The sequence below is a fragment of the Neofelis nebulosa genome, chromosome 4, assembly GCF_028018385.1.
Source record: "Neofelis nebulosa isolate mNeoNeb1 chromosome 4, mNeoNeb1.pri, whole genome shotgun sequence".
In the NCBI taxonomy this organism is placed as follows: Eukaryota; Metazoa; Chordata; class Mammalia; order Carnivora; family Felidae; genus Neofelis; species Neofelis nebulosa.
The window spans coordinates 5,811,586-5,825,288 of NC_080785.1; the positions used below are offsets into that span (position 1 = coordinate 5,811,586).

Sequence of the window (13,703 nt, forward strand, 5' to 3'; positions counted from 1 at the left end):
GGAATAGCTGAGGAGTGAGCATGGAGCTCCCAGACACCCCGTCCCCAGGTCCCCACGTTTCTGCCATCTTCCCTCCACGTGGCACACGCTCGTCACGATTCACGAGCCGGCACGTAATTATCACCAGACTTTTGGCCTAACGTCATTTTTCTGTCCGAAGATCCCACCGAGGTGGTTCTGGGAGATTTGGTCATCATTTCTCCTTAGGCTCCCCTTGGCCGTGGCAGTTTTTCCAGACTTCCTTTGCTTCTGTGGCCTTAACGGTTTTGAGGAGCGCTGGGCAGATCATTCTGTAGGGTACCCTGCTGTCAGCACCGACCTCGTGTTCTTCTCATGGTCAGACTGGGGTCATGAGCTCAGGAAGGAAGACCACAGAGGTTCGGTGCCGTTCTTACCCCGTCGTATCAAGGGTGCGTACTGTTAGCACGTCTTACCACCGTTGACCTTCACATCGGTCACCTGGCCCAGGTCGTCTTCGTCAGGCTTCCCCTCTTCCCCACTGAGCCTCTGAGGAGGAAGCCACTGGGCACAGCCCACGCGTACGGGGTGAGGAGTTGTGTTCCACTTCCTTGGGGGCACAGGAACTGCCCAAGTTAGCTTATGTAGTAAGCTGATTGATACAAATAATGTATTAATATCCCATTTCTTTATTCAGTCCTGTATGTCAGCAGAGATTTGTAAATACAGGTGTTCCATTCAATTATGATCCATCACCACCATTTATTTTCTTGCTCAAACTATTTCAGTCAGTATAATTTTTAGCAATGCCAACGTGAGAGCGAACGGCAGGCATCCAAATAAGTGTTTGCCAAGCACACGTTTGTAGAACACGCAGAAAATAAAGAACGAAGTGCGTTTCATCAAAAGCAAGCTCAGGGAAGGGCGTGATGAGGAGGGGCCACCCAGGGTCGTGTGAACTGGGGACCAGAACTGAGATCCGTAAGTGCAGAGGGGACAGGGCTTGCTTGTGTTAAAAGACAGAAGGAAAGAGAAGGCCGGCCTGTTGCTCGGGATTCACGCTGCAGGTGCCAAGAAAGAGGAAGTAAAAGTCTTCCGCTCCTTTTGAACTTTTTCCACGTCGAGGACAATGATCTTCAAAATGGGAAAAGTGCAATAAATGGTGATTGGAGGAAGTTGAACCCTGAGATGGGTGTGGAGATTATGAAGGGTAATCTCCGCGCTCAACCAGTTTGCTTTCTGATCCAGATGAATCACGTTCTAGTGTGATAAGGGGTGTAGAAAGCAGATTGCCAGGCTGTCGGTGACCTCGGAGGAATTGTGGAAAGTGGTCTGTCTGTGCCCCAGGCTAGAGATGAAAGAAAACGAGATTCCTCAAAACTCAAAAAATAAAAAAAGCCTGTGGGTAGGGCGCGTGGCCCCAATCCCAGGTAAGACGTGTGAATGAATTATTCATAAAAGTAAAAGAATAGTAATCGCTAGGAACCTATCATGAATTGACCAAAAAGGCCGCAGATTGAGCCCCATTTCCTTCTTGGACTGTTCCATCGGGGTGGTCAAGCCAGGACAGGCAAATCCCAGCTTCAGCCAGACAGCTGACGGAGCCTGGCACGGTGTCCTGGTGAACAGGACGCACAGTGCGGTCTGTCAGCTCAGTGCGCAATTTGATGGCTCGCTGTGGACCTCCAGAGAACGTTCGCTCGTTAAATCTCAGCCTGGAGCACGGTTTCCAGTCGCGTTGGCTGCCTCTTGAGCATCGTTTTAAAATCCTCTTACGCCGCCTGTGACTCCAGCCCCGCCTCACCTCAGGCAGGTCCCTCAGAGTGGGGGTGACCCCCCCCCCCCGCCTGCTTTCTCAGCAGAGGATAGAAGCCAGTGGGTAACCGCCTCCACCTTGCACCCTCAGGGCGGGCAGTCCTCAGAAGATCCCACTGGGACTCCGTGGAACGGAGGAGTCAGTCTGCCCTTCCTGGCGGCCACCTCAGCCACCCGTCGACATATCCTGCCAGCCCGTTTCAGCCCCGTCCTCCACACCTGCTCCTGGGGTCACAATTCCCAGATAAATGACCGCAGGCCAGGCTCTGCTTTCTGGGGAACCCAGGCTAAGAAACATAGGATTCTTTTACCCTAAGCCCATCAACATTTGGGACGGCGACCTGACTGCTGACTTCGTTGATGACGTCGTCTAACTTACAGAGGACTTGAGACCAGATGGGAGAGCTAATCATAAAATACAGAAAGATTTCTCAACAAGCCAAATAATTCTTAGGACCAGTGAATAAGTAGATGGCATCCAGGACAAAGGAAATTCTAGCATCCGTATTCCCGAAAAGAATAAAAGTGGGGGCAAAGCACGTTGCTCAAACCGGGGGGAGGAGAGGGTGAACCTGCCATGGCCCTGCCCCCAAGGCTTACACTACCTGGCGGGGCCCATGCTGATGCCCGTAGGCAGTGCACTGGGGACCAACGTATGGGTTTTCAAAGTGAGTAGTACAAAAACTTACGATAGAAAACAGCAGCCTCTGTCCCTGTTCCTTACGCCCTTGTCACACTGCCCGGAAACAACCAGTTCGGCTATGAAATCTAGACTTGCTTGCCGTGACACCTCAGTCCAGTAACTTCAGCCGTGTTTTACTTCCGGGTCTGGCGGCCCTGTGTTCCTGCTGCCTGTGTTGCCTCCTTCCTGCCCCCATCCCCCCAGTGTGTCTGGCTGTCAGGGGCCGGTGAAATCCTTCCTGGCGTGCTGGCATTATTCTCTGTCCGTTCTATTCACTGCTGAGCCCAGTGCAAACTGTAGTTAACGTTTCCTTTTTTGGTACAATTCAGTGTTCTTCCTGGGGTCTAGAACTCTCCTGTGTTTTACTTTGACCACGTACATCTTTTCACACCTCTGACTTCTTGACGGAATTTTCCGTGTGGTCAGACCTGTCGGACATGTTTGCAGCTCCATTTGGAGCCACTCCTTCTGGGTCCTTTGTCTTCCTGCTCTGGCTGTCACTGCCGGCCTGCTCATTGCTGTCTCCTGAGCCTTCACTTCTTGTAACACCCGTCTACTGAACATGTGCTTTCTGCTTCCTTGATCTGTTCCCTCTTTTGGGGGGGGCGGCCGGGGGGTGGAGTACATTTTTTCAGGAGCTTCTGTCTTTGCCCACTCGGGCTGCACAGACCCAGCACAGCCTGGGAGCTTGAACAGCAAGAATTTACTTCTCACAGTTAGGGAGGCTGTAAGGCCAAGATAGAGGTGATGGTCGCTTCACCTGCACAGTGAGGGCTCTCTTCCTGGCTTGCAGATGGCTGCCTTCTCACTGTGTCCTCACAGCGCACATCTCTGCCACTAATCCCATCAGGGGGTCCCCAGCCCCAAACCTGATCACCTCCTAAAGGCCCTTCCTCCACGTACTATCAGTATTGGGAGTGAGGGCTCCAACCTGTGAGTTCTGTGGGGACACGTTCAGTGCGGAACACTTGCCGTGGAAGCGTGCACGGGAGATACTTACACGAAATTTTAAATATCTGTGTTTCCCACGCTCACTTTACAGACAGCTGGGTATAGAATTCCATAATGAAAATAATTTTTATTTAGAATTTTGAAGGCATTATTCCCCTGCCTCTGACCATATTAGAAATCTGTTGTGATTTCTTTACATTTTTCTCTACCTTTTATACGTGGCTTTTTTCCCCTGTGACACTTTTGGGGTTTTCTCTTTCTACTTTGAACTCCAAAATTTCATACTGATGTGCCTCGTTGTGGTGATTCTCTTCACTGAGCCGGGCGGACGGTGTGCCTTTGGAACCCGGCGTTCGCGTCCCTCAGGTCTGTATTCCGTGTAGCGTGGCCTCGGTAATTTCCTTCCTGTTTCCTTTCCCTGGAACTTCGACCAGCGAGTCTTGGGCCCCCTGAGTTGGTCCTTTAATATTCTTATCCTGTCTCTCTCTTGGCCTTTTTGTTCTGCTTTTTGGGAGTCTTGTTTTCTCCACCCTTCGGGTAAGACGCAGATAAAACTCTAGGACTCGTCCAGCTTTGTCAAGTGGCCGGTGAGTCTGGCTGGCTGTTCATAATGAAGAACGAGCGCCAAGAATTTGAGTGGATACGTTGTGTTCACAAGTGGGCTTCTTGGTGGGTTCTACTGATCTTGTTCATCCTGGAACGTTCTCGTCTGTTTGTTGCATTTGTGGAGCAGTTTCTCCAGAAAATGGCCCTTTGTCAACGACGGCAGGTGGCTGTGGTTATTACCTGATCGGAAACAGCCGTCCTGTTTGTTTCTGGCTCTGTGCCCACCCCCACCAGGGCCTCCGGTCCTGGGTCTTCCGGGAACAGGGAGAGGCCGCTCAGCTTCTCTCCCACCGGGCTCAGCCCTTCCTCTTGGTTACTCGTTAACCTCCCCCCCCCCCCTTTCCACCCGCAGGCCTCCTGAATCATCCCTTTTCCAGCTTATATTCCCTATAGTCTGGGGGTGACCTTCCAGGAGGAACAATTGTCAGGAATGATTTTACTCTGCCATTTTTAAGCTGAAGGAGACACAAGGGAAACCCTGGAAATCACAGAAAGGGGATGAATTAGGTGCCGTGGCAGCAGAGAGAAGGGAGCACCTACTCTGATGGGAGTGACCCGGGTAGGTTTTGCTATGGAGTTAGAAGTCCAAGGTCAACTGGGTTTTAACAGGTAGAGTTGAAGGGAAGTTCCTTTGAAGCAGACGGGACACTGACGCAGAAGCAAAAAACAAAAAGTTCAGTTTGTGGGCTGGGGCTGGGCTGCGGAAGGGCTTGGACACCTCACCTGAGAAAGGCTGGACACCTCCTACGCAGGGGACAGCTGTCAGACCGGAGAGCTGCCTCCAGGTAGTGTAAATCCACTGGGCAAGTCCTGATGCAAAAATGTAGTACAGAACCAGATGGGACGGTTCTAAAGAGCTCTAGCTGTTCATCAGCGTTAATTCTGAAAGCCCACCATCTACTTCATTACTGAAAATCGGGGTAAAACCGTACAGAGAACAATGACGCGTCAGAGGAACCAGATTCCCATTTTAGGGAACTCAGATGTGCTAGTTGGCATGAGACGGCCCCGCTCTCTTGGGGCTTGTTACTATTTTAAGAAACCGTTTCTTTATTAAAATTTTATGTTCCATCGTATCTAATGATCAACATTTGGTTGTTTGAAAATCCTATTAAAAGTACATTTTAGGGGCACCTGGGTGGCTCAGTCAGTTGAGCGTCCGACTTCGGTTCAAGTCATGATCTTGCGGTTTGTGGGTTCGAACCCCGCATTGGGCTCTGTGCTGACGGCTCGGAGCCTGGAGCCTGCCTCGGATTCTGTGTCTCCCTCTCTCTCTCTCTCTGCCCCTGCCCGGCTCATGCCCTGTCTCTCTCTCTCTCAAAAAATAAACATTAAAAAAAAAATTTTTTTAAGTACATTTTAAACTGACAACACTTTGAGCAAATTGCATTTCAGTTGAAAAGAAATTTTCCGAGGTACTCAAGATCCCCCAAGAGTTTTTTTCCTGCAAATTGGAGCCAGACTGCACCAGTCTTCCTTTTGTCCTGTTTACCGGTTAACTGGTAACACTCCGTGCCGTCTGTAATCGTGAAGAATTTTCTAAGTCTAGTTTTAAATTGCTCTTCAGCTGCACACACATGGTGTTGAGAAAGCCAAGGTTCAGAAGGAGGTGCGGCCAGACCACAGGAGCCATAGGCAGGCCTGCCCTTCTGGGGCCTTGTGACACGGCCCATGCGAGCGCAAGGGTGTCTCGTCCACCTCACGGTGTTGTCCCGGGTCTTCGGAGGCTGGGACTCCTCCGCGATGTAGGGACATGTCAGCAGTGCCTGTGGGTGGGATTAAAACAGTGGCTGTTTCTCTCCTTCTGGTCGGACCCCTCTAGGGTGGGAAATTGAAGCATTTATTCTGTTTGGTTCTCGGTGCTGACCCCATGCCGAATATCCTCACCTACGAGCCCGGTTAGTCCGGTGAGGAAGACATCACCTGTTAACCTCATCGTGTACCTGCGAACGCCAAGGTTCAGAGAGGGTCAAGGGCCCGAGCAACCCAAGTGGGACTCTAGTTGGCCTGGCGATTTCACCCGTTGAAAAGAAAGGGGGCTAGGAGGTACTTTATGTAAGCATTTTCCTTATCTTTCGATGGTTATGCCTCCTCTTGCAGAAGTGATGATACTTTTCACATTAAATTCTTAGCTTCCTGTTTGCCGTGGGACTGCTGCCTCCCTGGGGGTTCTTCTCACAGTCTACCTTGCCACTGACCTCCGGCCCCAGTGTTCACTGAAGTCCGCACGCCTTATCAGTGCCTGACTTCCGCGTCACGGCCTGTGTGCCCCCACCGGTGGCTTGGCCACATGCGGAGTCGGGTGCTGGCCTTTAGACGCCTATGGCAACCTCATAGCAGTTATAGGGCTGAGTGAGAGCTTTTAGGTAGCAGATTAGTCAGGGAAGCGAGATGCTGTGTTTCTGAAGGAAGAGTCATTACATTTGAGAGAAAAATGGCTGTTGGCGGCTTGTAGCCTCTCCGAAAGCAGTTGTGTGTCTTTTTCCTCCAGCTGATTTTCTCTTGGCCTTTGATTCTTAGCATCTTGTCTGTGACATGCGCTTAGGTGTGGTTTTGTGTGTGTGTAACCTGCCTGGGGTTCATTCGATTCTTTTTAATAGCATCCAGCTTTCTGTTGAGATGCACCTATTTGAAAAGGATTTGGAAAACATCCACAGAAAACCTCCAGAATGACTGTGGAGCTCACGTCACACGCCGCCTTTCTCTCGGGAATTGGGGCTTCTTGAATCTCACCTGCGTGCTGCACACCGGTGCTTTCAAACAGAGATTTGTGTATTTTGTCTGGCTTGTGTAGTTGTTTCATCATGGCCAAACTCAGAACCTTCTGGAATGGGTCTTCAACAGATATGGCCACTTAGGGTTTCATGAATGATGTTGATGAATGATTTTAAAATTGGTTTTCTTGGGGTGCCTCGGGGGCTCAGTCGGTCGAGTTCCGACCCGGGATCTCGGCTCTGGTCATGATCTCACGGTTCATGAGATTGAGCCCTGCGATGCGGACTCGGCACCATTTAGAAAAGCAAGCTGAGCTGATAATTTAATGTGTTTTAAAATCGGTTTATCTGCGACTTCTCCCCCATGTTCTTTGGCGGTATTTCCTAGGACCGCCATCCGGGATCCCCAGAGCGTCATCCAGATAGAGCTAGCAGACCATACACATTGGCACACCGTCCCTGGGGGCCATGTAGTTGCACGAGCGGTATGAACGTCTTTGGGATTCTTGATACAAGCTGTGGTTCAAAAAATATTTGGGCAGTTTACGGATGCCACTTAGTTGCCGATGCTCTCCCATGTCATCTGATTGGCCCTCGGGACCTCTTCCTGCCCTCTGATGATCTTGTAGATCGTCGGACACAGTCCGGGACGGGGCTGAGAGAAGCATAGAAAATAATGAATGAGATTCCCTCACCCGCCAGCCGTCCCCGTACTCATGTAAGTGAACCAAGCGTCCACAGAAGTCGTGCCAAACAGAGGCAGAATGTGTCACAATAAAGGCATAAGCAGGTGTTGAATTGTTAACCCTAGTCTGGTAGAAAGCCCTGGATTCCTATAATTCTCTCCTTTCTTTTTACTGTTAAGCTAACAGGTTTGGAATACAGTGGGTGGAGGGAAGAACTTTTTTCTTCCTTAGTTAAAAAGAAAACTATGCCACGTTAAAATTTTTTTTTAAAGAAACGCAGGGTCACTGTCCCAGCTCCTTAATACAGTCTGATTTTCTGCTTATTTCTCTTTGATCTTTTCCATTTAAACACATATTGTGTATAATTATAGCAGAAAACTTAATAGTCTGTGTTTCACACTGCCATAAACCTTTTTTCTTTTTTCTACTTCAACAGAGTCTTCCTAATTTTTCTATTTGATGCTTTTTTTTCTCATCTCGGTATTTAATATGTTCTCTTTATTTATTAAACACTGTTCTCCAGCGTTTAATATGTTCTCTTCCGTCGGGGGCAGATTTCCTTTCCAATGCCAATAACTAGAAATAATGCGACATTGGACGTCTTTGACTCCTACTCCTAAAATCTGGGATGACGCCATACTTCAGCAGAAAAGGCTAGTGCACAAACCGTATGAATATTTTCACAATTCGTCATACAAACCGAAGCTCGGAAACACAATTTATGGAGCCACATGCGGTTTTACAGCAGCACTTGCTCAACAATATTAGCCTTTTTAGCAGCTCTAAATAATACTTGAAATTTGCCTTCATCTTCATTCCTTTGGTTATTAATAAAGGTGAGCCGTCTTCCCTGTGTTTATCTGCCGTCCGTATTTAGAGAGCCCTCTTCAGCACTGAGCTTTTGGCTTTTTTTTTTTTTTTTTAATGTTTATCATTTTGAGAGAGGGAGGCAGAGCATGAGCGAGGGCAGGGCAGAGAGAGAGGGAGACACAGGATCCGAAGCGGGCTCCAGGCTCCGAGCCGTCAGCACAGAGCCCGACGCGGGGCTCGAACCCACGAACCCGCGAGATCGTGACCCTGAGCCGAAGTCAGACGCTTCACCGACTGAGCCACCCAGGCGCCCCTGAGCTTTTGGCTTTTAACGAACCATCCGCTCTGGTGCCTGAACCTGGCTTGGGATCCCAGAGGGGGCCTGTCGGGGTGATCCACAGAGATGCCAGATGGGAGCACTGCCCGAACGGGGCCCAGCCTGTGACAGGCACACGCTGAATGTTTATGCTGAATGTTATTATGGTCCCAGGACCACAATGAAAGTACGTGTGTATTACGTGTTTCATACCTTTTCTTTCTCAGCTTCCAGGAAATGAGACAGTACACTTGTTTGCTTTGTTATTGAACATAGGAAAAACAGATTTTCGTTTCCAGTCATTTGGTGTCACTTCAGCGTTTTCAGATGAACTGACAACCACATCAAGGAGAAATTGCACTGAAATGTAATTCTTTTATATGGTTTAAATCATATAAAGTCTCTGTGTATGCCAAAGTCTTTAGATACAATGAACAAAGAGCATCTTTGAAGTGACTTGCATTGTTTCCATTTAAAAGATCTCCAGTCCCTGTAGGCTTCTGTATTTTTGCTGGTGGTAACAAACTCGGCTCTTTTGGGCCTGTCCAACTTACAGAAGTTGACATCGAAGATAACTGGTAAGATCTGGTCGGCTACTTTAGTTGAAGGTATTTTTCTCCCTGACACGTGGACTTGAAAGTCTGTTCTGTTTCTCCCGTTTGTCTCCAGGTGAAAAAGGCCTTCTTTGCCTTAGTAGCCAATGGTGTCCGAGCAGCGCCGCTGTGGGAGAGTAAGAAACAAAGTTTTGTAGGTAAGCAGCGCGGGCCGGGGAGAGAGCTGAAATGGCAACCTGAAAGGCCAAACGCCGAAGGTATTGTAATAGGCCCTGGTTTGGAATTCAGCCTAGAAAACTTGCTGCCAAGTTAAAGAACTTTCCGGCTTTTACATCCCGGCTGAGGCGGGGCTGCTGGGAAATTCAAAACACTTACGTACCCCTACTGAGTTTCTTTCTCCTATTTATTTATTCATCCAGTTTCTTTTGATTCGGTGCCCTTTTGGCTCCCGAAGGAGCTTATGTGCCTTTGCCAGTTCCTGCGAGCCCGGGGGTAGGGTCCGCGGGCGACGCCGTGCTCGGACACCTGACTTCGCGCGTGTGCACAGGCCCGCGGTCAGTCCCTGCTTGTCTGCCACACACCTTCTTGACGGTGCGGACGAAGTGACACAGGCCTGACGCCCGAGCCAGATCACCGCCGTACTGTTAGAAAAGTCCCGTAACTTACGATATCTGAATCCGTCACTTCTCATTTTGTAACTCGTAGCAGACAGTGAGCACGGTCTCTCCTCGTGGACTTCACGTTGTTTTGAAATTACCAGTGTACGTGTGCCTCCCTGCCCAGGTTACAGTTTCAGTCTCAAGGAAAAGTTTCCTGTTGTCTTCATCTTAGGATGAAGCACGTAGGAAGCACTTCGTGGCCCTTAATAAACAGGCACTAAATAAGCACTTAGACACTCTTTATAGAATGCTTCTCAGGAAACAATCCACCTGCCCCCAGAAAGGTCACGCGTCTAAAGCTTACGGAATACTTCGTCTTATTTTGAAGTATCTCCAGTTATTTACATAGCTGCAAGTCTTTTGTGATGTTTTCTATTAATCAGTAAGTTTTCCATCACTGAATTGCCAAACACTGTGGTTGCTTCCATTGTGCTCGCCGTCCGGTCTATTTTCAGCTACGTTTGTCTTGGTTTGTTGTAGATAATTAACAGGTTAATAGCCCTAAGTAATATATTATTAAACCGTGCTTGATACCTTTAAAGTATATTTTAGAAGCTTTTCTAGCAAATGTTTTTGCTTACCATTCGAAATTTTTCATGGTTTTATATTTAACATACGATTCTCTGTTCCAGGAATGCTAACAATTACAGATTTCATAAATATACTACATAGATACTATAAATCACCCATGGTAAGTGCCGGAAATCCTTATGTCCGTAATCGGAGCTGTGTATTTCTCCGTGTGTGTGTGTGTGTGGGGGGGGGGGGGGTGGAGTTTTACAACTAGAAGCACAGGTCAATCGCAGAGGTCAGTTAGTCCCTGAACTTACGATCTCTCACGGCATGATGGGCGTGCTGGGGCGCTGTGACTGCGCGGACCCAGGAGTGAAGGCAGCCCTTCCCACAGCCTGCTGCGGGTGACGGTCCACGGCAGCGTCCCTCTGCAGATGACACACACAGAGTGTATCTCCCTGGGTCTCTTGCTGCGAGTTCAGCTTCGTGCAGTCACCCCCTAAATTCTTCTAACAAGAACGATATGTACTCTCTGGTTTCAAAGGAGTAAATCTTAAAATTGGACAAATTCAGTTTTGACATTTTTCTGCCCGTTACAAAAGGACTGGTTAATTTTAGTGGGACAACTCCCTCGTCCCTGGTCCAGCTGTTTTCTAAGAGCACCATTTGAGAACCACACGATGGCCTTTATCTAACACTATGATTTTTGTGATTCTACCAGCTTGTTTAGTTTTTGTTGCCTTGGGTGGTTGATTGCTTTGCGGGGGGGGGGGGGGGGGGGGCGCGGGGAGGGGTGTTTTGTGTTTGTTTTTTCGGCAGGGGCGGGCAAGGACAGAATTGTGTAATTTTTTTCCTTCATACTATTTCGGGTATCTAAAAGGTAAAAAGACAATTCAATCAATTTTCTTTTTACACGTAATGGTTAATATTGCCCAATAACTAGATTCCTACGTAAAAGAAAAGACATGAGACCTACTCTTAGAACTAAGTTTTACCAAAGATTTTGTAAGTATGCCATATTTATTTCGCGTGGCGTGTCTGATTTCTGAAATACTACCAATGCAGGTGAGTATTGGTTTTCTTTATAGTGGTCACGTGTCTGCTTCTGAACTAGCAAGATCAACACAAGGATGATTATTAACTGGATGTATTTTGATAAAATGCAGCTAACCCCCCGCATCAAAAATCTCAGCAGTAGTTATCAGTTAAACCAAAGTTTTTATAAAACATTTGTCTAAATATACAGGCCCCAATTTTTTTTTTCATTATAATCGACATACAGTGTCAGTTTCAGGGGTGCAACACGGTGATTCAGTATCTTTACATGTTACAAACCGATCACACCAGGTCCAGTTGTACCGTCTGTCACCATACGAAGTTATTACAGTTTTATTGACTGTATTCCCGTGACTACTAATCTTATAACTGGAAGTTTGTACCTCTTAATCCCCTCCACCCATTTCTCTTGTCCCTTCCCCCTCCTTCCCCTCTGGTGGCCACCAGTTTGTTCTCTGTATCTCTGAGTACATTTCTGTTCTGTTTGATTTTTAGATTCTGCATATGAGTGAAATCATAGAGTGTTTGTCCTTCTCGGACTTCACTTTATTTCACTTATTTCACTATGTCTCTGACTTATTTCTCTAGAATTTCACTCTAGGTCCATCCACGTTGTCACATTTAAATGGCGGCATTTGTTCATTATAACTGAGTAGCATTCCTGTGTGTGTGTGTGTGTGTGTGTGTGCGCGCGCGCGTGCGAGCACCACATTTTCTTTACTCATTCATTGACTGATGGACATTTGAATTGCTTCCAGGTCTTGGCTCTTACAACTCATGCTGCAGCAAGTGTGGGGATAAATGCATCCTTTCAAATTAGTATTTGGTTTTTTTGGCAGGTGGAGGAGGGGTTTCCAGGAAACCACCTGGAGTGGAATTGCCAGATCCTGTGGTAGCTCTGTTGTTCATTTTTTGGGGACCCTCCACACTGATTTCCACAGTGGCTGCACCAGTTTGCCTTCTTAGCAGCGGTGCACGAGGGTTCCTTGGTCTCCACATCCTCCTCACCAACCCCTGTCGTTTCTTGTGTTTTTTATTTTAGCCATCCCGACAGGCGAGATCTCATTGTGGTTTGGGGTTGTATTTGCCTGATGGCTAATGATGTTGAGCATCTTCTCAAATGTTTATTGGGGGGCCAGTTTTTAAACTTGGTGAGAGTGTTCATCTCTGGTTTGGTTCTCTTACTGCTGGGATCTCCGTGGAATCCCTGGTGGCCGGTGGCTTAGTGAGGACTGTCCATTCTGCCTGGTGAAGACACAGCGTCTTGGTCAGTCTTTGCCTGGCCTCACGTCCGCTTACCCCGGCCGTGCCCAGCTTAGTACTCCGTCCAAAGCTCAGGATCTCTGCACTGCCGTCCCCTCTTGTCGTGGACAGCTCCTCCTCGTCCGGTTCTCTGCCCGCAAATTCCGCCTGCCCAGACTTTGATTCCTGTCTCCCTGACTCAGTGGGACTGTCATGCCCTGGCTGGGTCAGCTGCCTGCACTGCAGTCCAGAGAAAGAGGTGGGGATCGTGGGGCTCGGTCCTCTTGCTTCCCTTCTCCCGGGGCTGACGGTCCGGCCGGTCCTGCCCTGCCTGTTGCCTAATGTCTGAAAACAGTCATTTCACATACTTTTTTCCATTTTCTGGTTGTTTGCAGCTGGAGACTAAGGGTAGTGCCTTCCTCTCCATCACGGCTGACTGCGCTCTGTCGATGTTTTCTGTACCTCTCTGCCCTGGATGTTTCTGGCTGCTATGTGCATTTCAGTATCGACTTGAACACCATCTGTTGAGAGTTAAACGCTGAACTTTCAGGGTAACCAGAGGTCCACTTAATCTGCCCTTATTTTTGTTTTAAACCAAATGAAGAGTAAAAAGAACAAGTATGCATAGTTTTTTAAACCAACCCGCCCAGATGCCGTCTCTCGCTGCTCTCTGGATCTGCGTGCTGCGCCCCCACCCCACCCCACCCCTGCAGTCTGCCTGCTTCCCTCCTGCGTTGTGTCATTCAGTCCTATCATGACTGTTCTGCCGTGACGGGCCATCGCAGTTGCTGTTCAATGACACTGTCATTACTTCATCCTCATTTTTGAAGAAGGCTTTTGCTGCATCATAGAAGCTGAGTTAATAGTTGTTTTTAACACGTCCACGCTGCAGCTCCTCCCCGGTGCTTCCGGTAAGAGGTCAGTAGACCTGTTCATTCTTACGCGTTCCGGAGAATACGCTGTTTCTTTCTGGCTTGAGATTGTCTGTCTAACTCGGGGCTTCAGCAGTAGCAGGGACATGCCCGGGTTTGGTTTTCTGTGTCTTTATCCCGCTCCAGGTTTGCTGAGTTTCCGTGATCTCCTAAGTCGGTTTTTCACTGAGATATTTTTCCTTTCTCATCCCCTCTCCTCTGGGACGTCA

The 13,703-nt window shown here is 48.4% G+C and overlaps 1 protein-coding gene across 12 annotated transcripts in view; it reads left to right on the forward strand.

Moving 5' to 3' along the window:
* PRKAG2 (protein kinase AMP-activated non-catalytic subunit gamma 2) overlaps positions 1 to 13,703 on the forward strand; it is a 261,150-nt gene that overhangs the window by 225,389 nt on the left and 22,058 nt on the right. For 10 of the 12 annotated variants that reach the window (XM_058723747.1, XM_058723748.1, XM_058723749.1 and 7 more), the window contains 2 exons: positions 9,208 to 9,289; positions 10,384 to 10,442. The exons of the other annotated variants lie outside the window; for them this stretch is intronic. In XM_058723747.1, the coding sequence (XP_058579730.1) occupies positions 9,208 to 9,289; positions 10,384 to 10,442 (141 nt within the window). The remainder of the gene's footprint in view (positions 1 to 9,207; positions 9,290 to 10,383; positions 10,443 to 13,703) is intronic. 12 annotated transcript variants of the gene reach the window in all.